The sequence below is a fragment of the Nomascus leucogenys genome, chromosome 23, assembly GCF_006542625.1.
Source record: "Nomascus leucogenys isolate Asia chromosome 23, Asia_NLE_v1, whole genome shotgun sequence".
Lineage (NCBI taxonomy): Eukaryota > Metazoa > Chordata > Mammalia > Primates > Hylobatidae > Nomascus > Nomascus leucogenys.
In genome coordinates, this window is record NC_044403.1 from 13,266,070 (window position 1) to 13,284,233 (window position 18,164).

At 36.0% G+C, this 18,164-nt stretch overlaps 1 protein-coding gene across 1 annotated transcript in view; it reads right to left on the reverse strand.

Moving 5' to 3' along the window:
- Window positions 1-18,164, reverse strand: part of PDE3A (phosphodiesterase 3A) — a 297,027-nt gene that overhangs the window by 24,550 nt on the left and 254,313 nt on the right. Inside the window, exons 6-10 of the mRNA XM_030804437.1 lie at window positions 14,083-14,302; window positions 10,441-10,526; window positions 9,165-9,319; window positions 7,010-7,147; window positions 4,298-4,409 (exon numbers count right to left, since the gene is read on the reverse strand). Coding sequence (XP_030660297.1) covers window positions 4,298-4,409; window positions 7,010-7,147; window positions 9,165-9,319; window positions 10,441-10,526; window positions 14,083-14,302 — 711 coding nt within the window. The remainder of the gene's footprint in view (window positions 1-4,297; window positions 4,410-7,009; window positions 7,148-9,164; window positions 9,320-10,440; window positions 10,527-14,082; window positions 14,303-18,164) is intronic.

Here is an 18,164-nt window from a genome sequence, read left to right on the forward strand (position 1 = left end):
TCCCAGAATCAATGCTGGATTTGTAAGAATAAAATAAAATATCTTCTACTTCCATCGGTAGAAGATAGTAATGAACTGGTATGGTGGGAAAATGGCAGTCTGAGGGTAGGGTTCCACTTTTGAGAGATATGTCGGAAGCCAGCTTCTTAGTTAAATTATCTTCTCCTGTTGCAAGCTGGGAAGATTACTATATGCCAGTAGTTACTATTATTGTTGCAAGTCAGAGAAACCTGTGCATGAGCATAGCAGTACAGAGGTGGATGGGGGGCAGTATCACAGTGTTGGCAGAGCCTGTTTGGGGTAAAGAATTGATAACATCTATTCCAGGTGAACTTGCGGCTTTTGAGCTCTAATCCACCCTGTCCCCCACCCCAAGGCCCAGGCCCAGAAAACTTTATAGGTAATGTTTTATTTTATTTTATTTTTTTAAAAACAAACTTTCGACAAGCAATTAATCCTAAGTAAATAATCTAGTGCTGAAAATATAAGAAGAAAAGCTGCCAAACTCATTTTATGAGGCTGGTACAATCTTGATTCAAAAACTAGGTAAAGACAGTATATATATTTAAAAATGTTCCTTTTGCTTTCGAGTACAGGTTTAAAAGTACTAAATAAAAAAAATCGCTAACCAAATCCAGCTGCTTATTTAAACATATACATCTAGTTATATGTGTGTATGTGTAGGAGAATAACACTGTCATCAATCACTTAGATTGAAGAATAGAAAACCATCTGTCCTGTTAGCAGTCAGTAACATGTTTATTAATCAAATATTCACTTAGCATGTACTCAGTATTATGCCAAGTGCTGGCATCTCCATTGTTCTTGTCATTAATTCTCTGGTAACCCAACCCAGGAGCAAAGACACTCAGGAAAGGAAGCTAGCAAGGTCAATGTAAGTTACTGACAGGTTTCTATGTGATACATAAAAATGCTCAAAGATGCTTCTTCTTCTTCTGGCCAGGGTAGGCAACTGAGAAGGATAAGAAATGCTATCAGAGCTATCCTTATTTTATCCTTATTATCATCATACCTCTTCCTTCATCTCTGCATTTTGGACAAACCCCTAGCCTTCTCGATGACGCCTTCACTTACGTGGCAACCCCCTCATCCTCTTTAATAACATATAGACGCACATGCATACACTAGCACATGGTACACCCTACCTCTTTCCCAGAGTCCGCCCATCTCCCTCTTCCGTCTTGATACACTTGTTTTTTCAACTTTCTCCTTTTCCCTCAAGCACAGAGTTGAGGTGAGCTGGTATGGAGGGTTGGAGTTGTATGTAAATTCACAGATTTTAAGATCCAAATTTATTTATTTTTTATTTAAAATTTTGTCTATGCTCCTATGCACCATAGGGTAAGCGGAAGTAATAAAGAATAGAGGTAACACTTTAAATATTTTTTTCTTTGGGAATATAGTTAATACTCTGGTAGTTCTGCCCCTCTAGCATGTACCATGTCACTTCAATATCTAGCTTTAAAATCAGTGGGCACATCATGTACAGCTGAATTGAACTGAACTAAATATAGGTTGAGCAGGACTATTCTCATTGCTGCCATGAAATAGCTACATGATCACAGGTACTTCTGAGGCATTCTCCCCATTTCTCAAACTTAAATCAGAATGAGAGGTGTTAGGGAGAATATGCTTTGGAGAGGAAACTCTTTGAAAATAAAAAAACTACCCTCAAAAATAACTGGATTGATGAATGAATATGAATAGATTTTTCTTTATTAAGCAAGATACCCAATTGAAAGGGACTATGAATGACACCAAACATTATTTATCTCCTTATGCAATTGGGTATTGACCATACATTAATTTATCCTAAGTGTGATTGAACAAATACATTTTTATCACATTTATATTATTGAGTTGACCATATTTCTTGTCTTTCTATTGCTACTACCATGAAATTACTTTGACTCTCTGTTTAAATCTAGATTCTTCAATTTTTGTCAGGATTCTAATTACAAATTTAAAAGCTTTCCTACTTACCCTCTTTTCTTGAAAACCGTTAAAGGTACACTTAGAACTATAATAAGAAATTTAGTTTCTAGTATTTGCACACATTATCATATTAAAGTTAATCCAACCCCATTTTAACTTTGGTTCCTCTTATGCTTCTTTTCAACTAATTAAGGATTTATTTAGATAGGACCATTAGAAATATAGTCCAAAATAAATATGAAAATAAGTAGGTACACAGCAAATTTTTGTATGTGCTAATTATAACTAATGACAAGTGAAGCTTTTAATATTCATATTAATTTACAATCTCAGCACATATGAAATATTATTAGTTAAAAGTGATCACAAATGAAACTGGAGCTTTCCTATGAGAAGATGTAAATAAATTCCCTTTATGGAGAGTATCTGGGACTTCTAATAGAACAAGCAGGTTTATTATAACAAGATCTTGTCACCTGGAATAAAGAACCCATTATTTCACGGGAAAACGTCTATTTACTTGTAACATATAAAAATGGAATAAGAAAATATAAAAGTGAATAATAAATCTTAGAATCTGAAAACTTACTTTTGTACTTAAACATCTGCCATCTTTCAACTATGATTTAATGATATACTACCTGTGAAAAAGTTGGTAGTTATTATGTCTATGGAGTTTAGTATCAATTTGAACTCAGTGGAACTTTGCTATGGCTAATTATATCATTAAAATACATTTGAAAATATAACATGGATTTGGAAATTCAGTCTAGTGATTAGCTGTTCTTTAGTGTTTTTAGTGGCTTCCTTTCTATAAAAGTTTATTTATGTAATTCCTTAACCTTTGAGAAATCGTGAACACTTAGGTCAATCACTGGCATCCAACCAGGGTGGGCCCTGGGAAAACTGTATTAAGAAAGCAAGGCTTATCTTGAGATCCTTTCCAACTACCCCTTTTTTTCATATTTCTCTTCCAACTTCCATGGATTTGTCAGCCAGATGTTCCCAGGGGCTCTGGTACTGTTGAGCTCCTCTTTCCCCTACTCCAACTGCCTTACTCTGCCTGTATTTTGGTCCCATATTCTTCAGAAAATCTCATTTGTAGATTCAGTTCTTCATTCTCTTTTTCTATGATACACTATCAGCTGTGCATATTCATTCCAATGTAGCAGGTGGATGGGATTTTGAAAACAATAAATATGCTCATAGTAAATCCCTAAGTTAATGTGATACCCCTTCCTGGAAATACTTGTGCTTTACTAATGTTAATTATTTTTTAATGTAATTTCAGCTCTTTACAATTATGAAAAAGTTATGGGACTCTGAAGTCTGAGGTGCATAAAAGCAAATTTAAAAGCTTTTAAAACTTTTAAAAGCTTAAAAGTTAAAATATGATTTAAATAACATATTTCCAAGACATGCTCCAATCAATATATTATGTTTGATTATTTTTCTTTCTATATATTTATTTCCTTAATATGTTACATGATTTTTGAACATCTCCACAATTTCCCTGTTTCGACCTATAGACACTGTCTCCTAAACCATATATTTTGTAGCACTATAAGACCATTTTACTTATGTGTTCTAATCAATCATTCCTGAAATGCTACATAATGAAAATTTAACATCTCCTCTGTGTTCCGATTTCTTGTTATTATAAATGCGAAACTTACTCCTACAAGACTCAAAGCTTGAATACTTGATTGTGTGTTTTCCTTGGGTCTTTCCATTTACCTGATTTTTTTAAGTGTTTCTCATCATTTTTCCATAACCACTTCCAGATGTCTTTTCTATTTTATTCATCAGACCATCATCCTCCTGTCCCTCTAAACACCAGCCAACTTTATCTTACGTGGAGAAAACATATATAGTGACTTAACTCTTCAGATGCCACAACAAAAGTTGAATTCACCCAGTAAAAGAGATGGGTTATTAAATGAGCAATAAATTTAGTATTTATTTATTTCCAAAAAATAGCCATATTAAAGTGGACTTATGTTGGACTTACTGTGTGCTAGGCACCAAAATAACCTCTTTAAAATTATAATCTTATTTGATCCTAACAATCATATGAAGCAGGTGTTATAATCCTCATTTTATGGACTAAGAAATGAGGCATGTAGAGCTTAAGTAAACCCTAGGGTCTCACACAGCTGAAAAGTAAAGGAGCCAGGATTCTAACACACAGGCGATATTTCCTAATCACCGTATGATGTCTCCATATTCAGTGTCTACCATGTGTAATTCTGTGCTACCTGCTAATGATTCACTATCCCATTTACCCACAGCAAATTCGACATATTTTAAAAGTATTATTTTACAAATCACATATACTTACAAGGAATATCCCTATATCCAATCTCCAAAGCATGAAAATAATTCATAAATTCCCTAATTGGAATTTTAAAAGCTTCAAAGAGGCCCATGTCTTCAAAAAGTCTGTAAGATACCTGTAAAAGAAAAGACAAAGCCTTATGAAATATCCCTATGTGTATGTCAGACATAAAGAGAACAGTGGTGAAACTAGGTAAATATCGGTAACGGAAAACATTAAATGCCTTTTCAAAATCTGAAGGGTGTCCTTTTAAGTTGGTTAAAATGATAGTCATCAAAAGGCAGGCTGTATATTGAAACTGAGAACTTATTTCCATTGCACATGTCTCTTTAAAAATCTTTTGAAATGAGACTTTTTCCATTTAGTCTCAGCCAAAAGGTGATTTATTGGAATGTTCACATTAATTCATTTCAGCTGTCCTAAAGTCTTACTATTACAAAAATATATACATATTTTCCACAATGAAAATTTCATGGTTTTCGTTCTTATAAACTCAAATAAAAGGAAAAATCCCAAAAAGTTCTACTTAGCAAGTCATATGAAACTGCATTTGTTCAAAGTTTAATGTCTGGGAAATTGGGAAAGTAAACGGTGACTAATAAGGATCATATATCAATATATTACTCTGTTTTTGGAACATGATTGGAACAAAAGATACATTATTGAATTTTGCATGAATCTAATTGTTAATTATACTTAATCTTTTTATTGTCTACTGGTATCCATGACTCTTAGAAAACATTCTGTGGCAATTTTGGTCAAGTTGTTTTCTCCCGTTCCCAGCTCACAGAACTTCAAGGGAGTGGTTGGTACCTGTAATGAAATTCTGTACGCTGTCATTTGTGCTGTAAAACTGACTGCTATCATAACCACTTTTTCTACTAGGTCCAAATCCTCATTTGGAGAACTTGAAGATATAATAGGTCAAGGGGTTTTATGAAGATATGAGAAGGAATTGAATGAATATAAAAACCTTGGGCTTCTGATACGGATAAATCTACTCTGGAATCCTGGGTTGAATATTTACTATATGACTTCAGAAGAGTAGCATATCCTCTTTTAAGCCTTAGTTTCTTCTTCTATAAAATACATATTTAAAAAAAACCTGCACTAAAGTTACTGTGAAGATTAAGTTTTCGAGAGTCTGTGAGATATACATCAAATATAAAATGAGATGAGATGTGTCTCTCTATACCAGGGAACATACTCCCTAGTTAAAAAAATAAAGAGAGAAAATGCTTCCTGGCTCATTGCCACATCCTGTGGCACCGTTACAGGCTTATCTGCAGGCAAGATCACTCCTTCAAAGTTGCAGTTTGCCATGGGTTTCAGAAAGAAAATACACAATTTCCCAGGGGGATCCCTAAGGTATGAGGCTAAGGTGAATTGGACAGAACAGCTACCCTTAAATCTGTCCTGAAGATCAGCTAGTGTAAGAGACATTGCTTAGCACCAAGAAGAAAGGAAGGGAAGAGGAACAGGACTCTCAACTCCTAGCGAAGTGCAAAGGCTGCCACTATATTCCTCAACATGGTGATGGACAGAATAGAGTCTAGCAGAGGCAATAATTGAATATTTTACAGACTTTGTAAGAATTTTGTGTCTCATATTCCATCAATAATGTTAGTGTACCCCTAGACTAGACAGTCATATGTGCTTGTAGAATCAAACACTAGAAGAAAGGCCTGCTATCTTTTCCCTTCAATCTTCACAGATTAGGATCCTCACCCCAAACGAAGTTCCACATTGACACATGTGTTGAGTGGTCCAAATAAAGCTCATCTCTGATGCACCGCGTAGAAATCAGCATTTCAGTGATTTCTCTTCTGTTGTTTTGCAGAGAAGTGTTAGTGGCCCCAACAGATCTGGGTTGGGTCTTGAATTCTTACCTAAGTCTTATATTCACAAGTTTGATGGTCCTTACTATCCCTGCTGTGATACTTACTCAAATTTATAAGAACACACCTAAAACATGTGAAGATAAGCTGACACATATTATTGCACCATCCTCTTTATTTAATTAAGGGTGTGTATTTCGATAGCTATTCCATAGTACAGCAAATCCATCATTTTGTTCTGTGGTTTAAAACAAACATTTTCAAATTCTTAATTTCTACATGTTTTCTTTCTTCTTCAGCAAAACAAGTAATTATGTGAAAAGCCTTGAAAGTAGTCTAGCCTAAAGAAAACAATACTCAAAGGCTGGTTATGAAGCAAAGTATTATTCTATAACTCTATGTGATGTGTTTTTCATAATGCTGGGAGGAAACACATTTTGGCACAATGTATTATCTTTGATAAGGCCCAGGCTCTATAATATTCAAAAGTTTTTAAAAAGTCATCAAAAATAATTACAGACAATAAATTAGTATCTCTAAATAGGCAGTTTTCTTATTTTAGAGGCCTGTGTCAGATTTTCTTTTGCTTAATTCTATGAATTCTAGATCGTTTGTCCCCTGTCTATATATCTCTATCCCCTCCTACTTTGTCTTTAAAAATATATCGTATTTTAATTGCAGAATATGACATTCAACTCACTTGAAGTTCCAGTTTCTTTTGTTAACCCACAGCAAGGAATCTACAGAATGCTGTGATCTAAAACTTCCTTTCTCCACACAACACCTATCCACAAGTGTCAAGAATTTACAGAGCTTTAAGCAACAAAGGAACTGCTTTTCCTATATTTAAATTAGTGTGAATGAATGCATTTCTTACCTGACTAAGAATACGGCCACATTTTCTTCCTATATTTTCCACTAAATCAAAAATCGGAAAATTCCAAGTATTTAGCTGCTCCATAATTGAGTCCAGGTTATCCATGACAAGAGGTTCGGGAGCAAGAATTGGTTTGTCCTGTAATGTTTAACATTAAAATACGTAAACAGCATGCGGTTTTTCTACAGGGCAATTTGTGCTTTGCTAAATTTAGTAACAACTGTGGCTATCGGAAATAAATGACTTAAAACTCCAAGGTGAATAAGTGATCTTTGCTTAAAAAAGTCAAGATGAACCCAAAGTAAGAAGGAAAGGAACAAATGCCATTTCAGATACAAATTTTGCAGTATTAGGTGCTTGCCTATCACTGGTCCATATACACTCCAGCAAAAACATGGATGTTTCTTCTATAAGTTAGTATAACTACTTCGAGTCTACTGCAAGGTTCTTAAATAAAGTTTTAAAGACTTCAGAATATTCTGAAATTACATGTAAATTTGTATCTCTACATAGTCATGTAAATTTTTCTGAGATGAGGGTTCCCTCCCTAAATTAAGCTCTCAAAAGAAATCCATGAGCAGGAGGACCTGATCATTCCTATTATTAATTAAGTTTATATTAATGCTTTAAAATGGACATTAATCCTATATAATAACAATTGCCACATTTTTTAGGGATTTTAATTTATTTCATGTGATCTACTGTTTCTTGAGAAACATGTACTACGTAGAAGTAAAGGTTTTTTTATAATTGGACCCAAACGAGGATGTTCTTAAGAGTACATTTGCCAAAAAAAAAAAAAGAAGAAAGATAATGTGGATAAGGAAACATATAAATTATTTTACCTGACGATCTCTCTGACTTAGAAATACAAACAGTAAATACAGTAAAAGAAAAATGATAATAGTAGCCACTGATGATCACTTGAGAGTCAACAGTTTTCTATTACTTGCCACCTCCCCAAAATGAAGCTGACTCAAATGTATGCTTCCATCCTCCTTAAATGCATCTTTTTAAATACATAAAGTAAGTAATCATTAAAGGATATTTTAATAGGTGGCTAGTGTGAATATATGCCTGACAATATTACAAGAAAAACAAATACTGGTTCATGTTCTAAGTCAAGGAGGTACTAGAGAAAACTAGCAGATGCCCTAAGACAATGAATATCTTCTTCCCTCCCTTCCTTCATCTTTCTTTTCTTTCTTTATAAAATATTGTTTTAAGGAATGAAATAATACATTTTCCTATATTTACTTTTTGATTGGGTTAATAAATATCTGCAATCATTGTGTAACTATAAATACTTATGCTTCTGATCACCAGATAATAGAACCATTAAGAGACCAATAATGCTTGGAAAGAGAAAAAATATATTGATATGTATAGGAAGGGCTATAATACACGTGTAATCCAGATGAAATACATCTGTAAATCTCATGTTTAAGAGATTAATTTCTTTCTTTTTTTTTTTTTTTTTTTGAAACAGAGTGTCACTGTCCAGGCTGGAGTGCAGTGGCATGATCTCAGCTCACTGCAACCTCTGCCTCCTGGGTTCAAGTGATTCTCCTGCCTCAGTCTCCCAAGTAGCTGGGATTATAGGCGCCTGCCACCATGCCTGGGTAATTTTTTTTTTTTTTTTTTTTTTGAGACAGAGTCTCCCTCTGTTGCCCAGGCTGGAGTGCAATGGCGTGATCTTGGCTCACTGCAACCTCCGCCTCCCGGGTTCAAGTGATTCTACTGCCTCAGCCTCCTGAGTAGCTGGCATCACAGGTGCGCACCACCATGCCTGGCTAATTTTGGTATTTTTAGTAGAGACGGGGTTTCACCATGTTGGTCAGGCTGTCTTGAACTCCTGACCTCGTGATATGCCCGCCTTGGCCTCCCAAAGTGCTGGGATTACAGGTGTGAGCCACTGCACTCGGCTATGCCTGGGTAATTTTTTTTGTATTTTTATTACAGATGGGGTTTCACCATATTGCTCAGGCTGGTCTTGAACTCCTGACCTCGTGACCCACCCACCTCGTCCTCCCAAAATGTTGGGATTACAGGTGTGAGCCACCCTGCCTGGCCTCAATGATTCATTTCTAAGCCAATATCTGTAACAGAAGGCGATCTCTCAAGTAAATGATTGAGTTAAGTGATATGGGACTACCAGAAACATCATGGTCTCAGGAGCAAAAGTGCTGCAAGCCGATGCTTTCCTCAGAGGCTCTCTCAGGCACTCTGTTTCGTCTTCATTCTGTACAATGTCACTGCTGTCACTGTTGTTATTGGTTTCATAATCAGAGGTAACTTGAGCAGTGTCATCTACGATTAAAAGAGAACAACTTATTACAAGATCTACAATGGGGAAAGGGGGCTCATTTAAGCAAATTTTGCTAAGCTGCATATGGTAAATAAAGTGTTTAGGAAAATAATGCTTTCACGAGCACTCCAAGAATATAGGATCATAGGGTGGAGAACATCACATATCTGTTAACAAAGTAAAACAGATGGAAATTATAATCTGTAATCTGCATGACATTCAATAACCCCTCAATAATATTTTTTAGATCAACAGTTCATACCTTTAATAAATCCTAGAGCTTTATGTTTCTTTTTTCTCTATTTCTCTCCCTATACATTAAACCACTGAGTGACTATAACACTCTAGAACGGGCACATGAGGTGGGAGAAATTGAGTTGACACACCCAGGAATAAAGAGCTCTGTGGAGCACAGAGTGATGGCATATGCTTGGGAGCATGGGAAATCCTATATATCCAGTCCTATTTCTTAGAATCCTGTGGCTTCCTTCCTTATCCGCCCTCCTTCACTGTCGCCATTTCAGTCAGCAGTAAACTATGCTAACTAAAAGACCAATCAGTAAACACCCAGAGTCTGAAGTCTACGCTCTCTGAGTTCCTATGACGTTTCTCATAGCTGAGTAAGGTGCCTGAAGGAAGTTTATTGAGTATTTGCTGTTTTGGGAACCACTTAAAGTACTTCCAATGTCAGAAGTAGCAAGATAAAACAATATTTCTATATAATTCTATATATTATATAAAATGGCCTCTTGTGTTTTAAAAATATACACTTGCATAAATGTATAAAAACATTTTGGAAAGCTTTGCACCCAAACTTTACCAATGATTAACTCTAGAGAGTAGGAGTATAGATGATTTTAATTTTCTCCCTTGTCCTTTTAAATCTGTAATTTACAAAATCAGGCTGGGCGCAGTGGCTCATGCCTGTAATCCTAGCACTTCAAGAGGCTGAGGCGGGAGGATCACTTGAGGCCAGGTGTTTGAGACCAACCTGGCCAACATCATGAGACCCCGTCTCCCAGTGCCCCCCAGACAATCAGAAATGTAGGTCACTGTTTTGATCAGGAAAACAAAAATAAGGCAATTTCCATTTTGGGCAACAGAATCCAAAACAATGAATTACCTGTTCTACTTGGTGTCCGAGTGGCTACCCCACTTCTCTCCAGGGGCTCATCAGCAGGATTCCCTTGGGAATATGGTCTGCCACAGCTAAAAAATATTGGAAGAGCTGTAGGTATATCCTCCTCTTTTCAAAAAGTCATAGGCACATACCATCTATGTCTACATTAAGATAAACAACAATAATCAAATACTTCTACCTTCTGCTTATTTGTTTTGTGAAAATATGCATTTTGTTTGATACATAAATGCTGATATGCAGTGTAATACTTTTTTGTGAGACAGTAATCAGTACAAAGGATTAGAAAGTCCATTTGACTCTTTTTCTCCTCCTCCTTTATCTAGATCATATTTGAGGTGAAAGTGATGGTAAAATTTTGTTAGATTATTTAGAGAATACTGGTATAGGCTGCTACCTACTTATAGTAGCCACTTTGCAGGTGTTGACCTATATTTGAACAAGCGTTATCTTCCCCAGTAAATACCTTTGTGCCTGCTTAAAAGCCTCATTATGGGCCAGGCTGCTTAAAAGGTCATTATGGGCTCATGCCTGTAATCCCAGCAGTTTGGGAGGCCAAGGCAGGTGGACCACCTGAGGTCAGGAGTTCAAGACCAGCCTGGCCAACATGGTGAAATCCCGTCTCTACTAAAAATACAAAAATTGCCAAGCGGGGTGGTGGACGCCTGTAATCCCAGCTTCTTGGGGAGGCTGAGGCAGGAGAATCACTTGAACCTGAGACGGAGGCTGCCGTGAGTGGAGATTGCACCACTGCACTCCAGCCTGGGTGACAGAGCGAGACTCCGTCTCAAAAAAGAAAAAAAAAAAATGCCTCATTATTAGATTTATTTATTTGGGTATGATATTTTTAGGTCTAAACAGACCTTTAAGACAGCATAGGTTGAAATAGAATGATAGTATATGAATTTTATGTTTTGCTACAAAATAAAAATTGACTTCTTTTTTTTTTCAGATCGATCAGTTACTTGTTAAGGCCCTAAGGAAATGAACAAAAGAGGGGTGCATTTGATGAAGAGTGAATGTATGACTGACTGCATAGGATGCTGGTTGAGAGAAACAGGCCCCAGAGGTACCGTAAACCACCAAGAAAAACAAAGGTAAGAGAGGTGAGCAATGCCCTCTAACAGAGGGTGTTGGAGGAATGAAGTTTGACTGTTTTAAAAATTAAACAGTAACCCCACAAATGGCCTGGCACAGGCCATAAACTGAGTCTTCCCTCTTCTATCTTGTTTAGAAACTTCATGATTAGATTTTAATTCTGCATTTGCTGCTGGGTTCTTTCCTTCTGACTAATATTACAAAGAGTCTCAGAGGATTTTTTTGTTTCTTATTTAACCACAGACTACCCACTCTAAAATGAAAAAAGTAGTGATAGCTTATTGTTTAATATCTTAAATAACTCATCATTTTTTTCCTGAATTGTGCTCGTGTGTGCACTAAGAGGTAGGTAGACCGTATCTGCATACTAAGTAACTTTACTTTTCAACTCTTGAGTGTAAATAGAAAAACATAACCTGTAAAATATTTCTAATTATTAAATCTGTCAGTTTGGGTTAGAGAATAAAAAGAAAATGATAGGACAAAAAGGGAAAAGAAAGGAGATGCAATTGGTAGGCTTACATTCTCAGACGAAGCTCAGGAGAAGTCGAGTTTATTAGCCTTAAACTTTCTCATTGCAAAATAATACCTAAAAGGACCATTTAAATTAGTACTTCGAACATGCCAGCTCTCATGCCAGAAAAATCGCTTGTTGCATAGACATTACAGCAGCCAAGAGACTGGGATTCAACGCCAAACTCTTCAAGTTCAGCAGGGGAAACCACAACAATTAGTCGTGTGTTTCTGGAGCTCTCTGTGCCTACATGGGTGGCTGCCTTTAAGGCAATAATAAAACCTGGTTTGAATTACAGATTTATAAAGCCCAAACAAATAAAACACACACTACTGGATTTATAAACATTACTGAACAAGTAGACAGTGAAATCCTCTTTTCTCTGAAACCTTTTATAAAAATCCCATTACATTCTTCCTGCTAAGAATAAAAAAAAAAAAAAATACACTATGATGAAAAAAGATACGTGAGTGGTAGAGCTTTTCTGAACATCTCTCTCCTTTCTTTGGAAGACTTATTTCCCAAAAGTCCGGAACCCACAGTGGGAGACTCTCCCTAAAAATGCTGAACCCACATGTCCTTGATGAAGATTACTCCACTGGGCTTCATCTTGGCTCAGGGTGCATACAATAAAACAATGCTTCTTAATTGTGTTCTGCCAAATATTAGATCCATGGGCAATTCTTGGGTGTTAACCCAAAGAAATTGGTTCTGTGGTCAAATAAATTCAGAAAACACTAAATGAAACAACAAACATAAATAAAGAGGGATTCTTTTAACAGAGCTTCTCAGAGTTTTTAATAAAGCCATGTGTGTTGTGAATTTCTAACAGGGACGTATGATGTATCTTCTGAATATTTTACTACAGAACTTGCTCTTTTGTGGAAAAGAGATGAGATTAATATCCTGCAGAAATTATTTTATTTAAAAAACTCATAGAGGGCAGCAGAATAACTTTTGCATAGTAGAAGAACTTTGGCTCTGGGCAAACAAATGAAAATAATTTCTCATTTAAAAATGTCAGTAAAGAGAAAGGAGGTAAAAATAAAAATTATAAATAACATTCATTTAATTTACAGAGCTTATGAGTAAAAAATATGAAAATGAAAATTATGAAGCTTAATATAAGTTGCTATTTCTTAAAGCTGAATACATTGAAAAAATCTGAGTCTATGAAGTAACATTTGATACGAGAAAACCAACAAGTTACTCATTTATTCAAATAGTTATCGTCATCAACCTCAGAAATGAAATACTATTTTATTCAAGGTACTCTCATAGTTAAAAACACTCAAATGTTTTTCTACTTAAAAAATACCATAATGCTTTCAGATAAATTATTCAAGCTATTACTGAAGAACAATAAAAATACATTAACCAGTAAGAGGAGATAATTATTTCTTCATGACAACCTTGGCAAAATAATTACTCCAGCCATGCTAGGCCATTTTTTTCTTAACCTCTGTGATAGATAACACTTTGTAATTTTGTTTCAACATGATAGAATAGCACATACAATTGCTTAAATTACATTCAGAGAACTATTTGAGTCCAGCCATCCTGTGAAATGTATTATTCACACATTTTTAAATTGCAAAAATGCGAAATGCAAACTGACGATTAAATATGCCTAATATCAATGTAACACGTTCCCTGGAGAACAAGTACAAACATTCCAACAAAATGAAGAATTATAACAGAATACTTGATATCATTTTTTAGTTATATATTTTCTATATTCCCATGAGGAAACAGGCAACATATACAGCTAACAATTTTGTATCCTCTCTAAAGATTAGCTGTATGAACTGCATGGATTCTAAACTGTGTTAATAGAAAACTACTAAAACACAAGTTTTTATTGTAGTCTATTCAACACAAATCACATTATCCTATACTTGGTTGTCAAATACTTGGCAAACCTACCCCAAGCTGCGTGGGCTGGTGGTAGGTATTTCTAGGGGAAAACTATCATCAGTTTGATTATTAAACTTCAGTTCATAAAAAATCCTTACCTGCTACATATAACAGGTGGAGTCAGGATTTGAGGGGATAGGTCTGGGGCACTCTGAGTGTAAGTTAAGGCCCTGTGAGAACCTAGGCTTTGTTTGGCAGTTGTGTCAGCAGATTCTGGAAACTGCACTGCAGAAATTTTGCTGACCAGGCTGCTGGCAGGAGTCCCTTGGAGAGGTGAGGAGCAGGGCGATGAAAGAGGTGAAATTTTAGCGAGGGCACCTGAGAAAGAATGAGAGTTAAGTAACTAAACAAATGTCTTTAAAATGCAAAATTGCAACTGTTGAACTTCACCTGGACTCTTACAAACTCAGTAACAACCACGTGCCTGCTCAGGTCACCGGGCTGGCCTCCTCCACATACCAACATCTGAAGCCAGTGTGGTTGGGGTGTCTCCACAGCATTAAATGGGAGGAATGAATCATCGTAAAAAAAATAGTGGCAATGTTGGCATATACAGCCAAAGCCCTGGTGTCCTGGAGTAACTTCAGGACAGAAGGATATTATTTTCTCCTCCCATTTTTGTTTCTTCTTGTCATTCTGACATGGAAATAATAGTTAAAATTTTCTCATGTGTTGACTTTCTCTTAGGTTGTGAAGGTTTTAGCAGGAACAGGATCTGCTATTGTTTTAAACATTAACCAGTATCTGGGGCAGAGTTCAGCAGGCATCAGATGCTTAAAATATGTAAATAAAGAAGATGCATTACTGAGAGGAAATTAACCTTCTTAACCATTCACAGTTTAGTAAAATAAGACCTTTCGGTGTGAAAGAGTGCTTTGATCAAAATAATTTTTGAAGAAAACATTTTAAAACGTAATATAACCCATTTCAGATCAAACAATAGACCTAAAGCTTCCATTTCAAGTGTGGGTATTTGTGCCAAACTGTCTGTATTTACTCTAGATTGTAAGACTTTTACAGGACATTGGCTTAGATTTCAAAGTGTGGCTGTTGGAAGACAAGGACGATGTCTTTTGAAGCTATCCTCTCCCAAACACAGAGAAGGCAGCCTGCACTTAAAATGGAAAAAAGGGGAGAAATAACTTCTGCCCAACAACCAGCTTACTGGTTTTCATGATTTTATGGCTGAACAATGTACTGTAGGGCAAATGAAATGAAATTATTAAAAGTTGTTGTCTATTTCTCACCACTTAAGAAAATTTACAGCCATCCACCTTCACATCATCAAATTATGTGTGTGGTTAGCTGGCAGCTGGCTTACAGCAAAGTTTGCTTCCAGGGTCTAGCTTCCTAAAAAGTTTGAGTTGTCATAACAAAGGTTTTCTGGTCCACTGAAAAGAATATTAAGTTTGTTGAACGATTTTGTGTGAGTGTGTGTGTGTGTGTGTGTGTGTGTAATTTTCTTTTTAATTTCTTGTTGGCACTGTTGTTTCTTTTTGTTGTTGTTGTTAAAGATGAGAAATCTCACTGTCCCCTTGTTTCAGCGTGAAGAGCAGCAATCCCTTCTGATTCTTTCTCAACATATCTATGGTTAGTTCCTAATCAGCAGCTCAACCCCTTCTCAGCCTTTGTACTAAGCAAACGAAACCACTTAGACCTAGAGAGGTTAAAAAACCCTCCCAAGGTCACAGTACTAGTACATGGCAGAATATAGAGTAAACCCAGTTATTCTTAGTAAAATGCAGCTTATAAACCAGTACCTCTATCAGAGACTATCCAATGGGGAAGTAAAACCCATGGCCTATTAGGCAGTGTTTGCATTGCTCCTTACGTCATGCCTAATGGTTTTTATTTCGGTTTCTACTTCTATTAAAAAGACTCATTTATTTTCCAAAGATAACAACAAACCTTCACATTACATAGTATCTTGAGCCAAAAACAAAACAAAACAAAAAATTAAGTTCACAAAGGTTTTAACTCAGAATTTTCCAGTCAATGTATGATTCTGTACAGCAAGTGAGTTATAAGTTTGCTGTGAATTATTTAATGGTTGAAAATATTTTTTAAAAAAGAAATATTTTATTTGGAAACTCTATAAAAACTCAATTTTTAATATCTCTAATAGCTTATAGTTTTTCTCATTATAATTTTATGAAATAAAGGAAATCTAGTTTTCGAACTTGAAATCCCTTCCAATTTCTCTAATGCTACGATATTCACAAATACTATTACACATATATGGGTGCTCTGATGTAAAGGTTAAAAAGGGTTGGTCTAATTCTGACCACTTTTTGGATTTAGACAGGGACTCCAGATAATCTTAGAAAGGCACTGTAGCCGTTAAGGAGCTGAATCCTAGTATGATGCGGTAGAAAGTTTACCAAGGTATCTGTACTGAGTATCTCAATGATTTATTCATCCAACAAGTAGTTACTGTGAGTCTTGCTCCACGAATGGAGTAGGGTATAAAATAAAATCCCTGCTCTAATGGAGCTCCCACTTTCTTAGGGGAGACAGAAACTAAAAAATAAAGTCAATAAAAAAGAAAATTAACTTAAATTCAAGTAATAGGAAGAAAACAATGCACAGGGTAGAAGGCAGGGAAGAACAGAAATGCTCTTTACATAAGATGGACTGGGAAGGCCTCTCTGGCTGGGAAGGGGTAGGGGTGGGTAAAATTCAAATAGAGGCCTCATGAAATACAGAAGACATTTAGAGAAGTAGCTGGGGAAAGCACGTTCAGGAAAAAGGGACATACCTGAGGGATGTCAGAGGAGCAGTCAGGAGGTCAGTGGCTGGCAGCTTAGCAAAAAGGAAAAAGAGGGGCAGGGAACGTGGTCAGAGAGGTTGCTGGGCAAGTCTGGATAGGGTTGGGTAGGGCCAGGGCAAAGTTTTATTAGGTTGGTGCAAAAGTAATTGTGGTTTTTGCAATGAAAAGTAATTGCAAACACAGCAATTAAAAGTAATTGCTGTGTCATAAGAAAAAGAGATTCCTGAAAGACACTGTGTTAGGCAATTCCTTAGTTGTTCTCATAGTAAACTGTGAGTTTTGGGACAGTTTTCTACACAATTTTTTTTTTAACAGAACCATAGTTCAAAGCCCACGAGAACATTGTCCATTTCTGTCTTGACACCCTGTTTTTTTCTGAAGGCAATTTATGAGAAGAGTGATTTTTTTTCATTGTTAAGTTTTAGTAGCTGCCAGCTGATTGCTTCAGATACATGCAATTCACTCTCAAACACGAATTTTAAAATGCACACAACCATTAGAGTTCTTGGAACTCACAGATTAACTAAATTTAAACAAACAAGCAGATTTTAAGACATCAAATTTACTGCCTGGGATGAAATTTAAAATAAACCTGTAATAGAGAAGCTCTGCTTCCATAGTGTTAGTCTACATATTTTGAACACTTCCAAAAGCATAACTCGGCTAGGCGCGGTGGCTCATGCCTGTAATCCTAGCACTTTGGGAGGCCGAGGAGGGCGGATCACCTGAGATCAGGAGTTCGAGACCAGCCTGGCCAACATGGTGAAACCCCATCTCTACTAAAAATACAAAAATTAGCCCGATATGGTGGTGCATGCCTGTAATCCTACTACTCAGGAGGCTGAGGCAGGAGAATTGCTTGAACCCAGGAGGCAGAGGTTGCAGTGAGCTGAGATCACACCACTGCTGCACTCCAGCCTGGGTGACAGAGCAATAATCCGTCTCACAAAAAATAAATAAATGAATAAATAAATATAAAAAAAGCGTAACTCTTGGCAACAATCATGAGAGGCAAGGATATTTCTATTCTGCAGGTGAGAAGCTAAAGTTATAAAAGTATAAGTTCTCTTTTTTTTCCAAAGCCAAACTACTATTTTTCCTAGTGTGCATTATCTTAGTTTACTTAAAGTTTAAAAACAGAAAGAATTAGGATGTGCATGCATATTTTGAAGACCGTATCGGTCTTCAAAAAGATAGGGGGATAAACGCAGATAATAACCAAATTTTCTTTACAGAAAGGATAAACTATAAATAAATGATTTCAGATACAGAAAGAGGACAGTCTAAGGAATTGGGAAGAATAACCTTTGGAAGTCTTTAAAGACAAATTTTCTAAAATGCTTTCAATGTAATCATGTCTAAAGTTAGAGGAATGACTGTTAAAACCTTTGAACATCTCATCTAATTTTA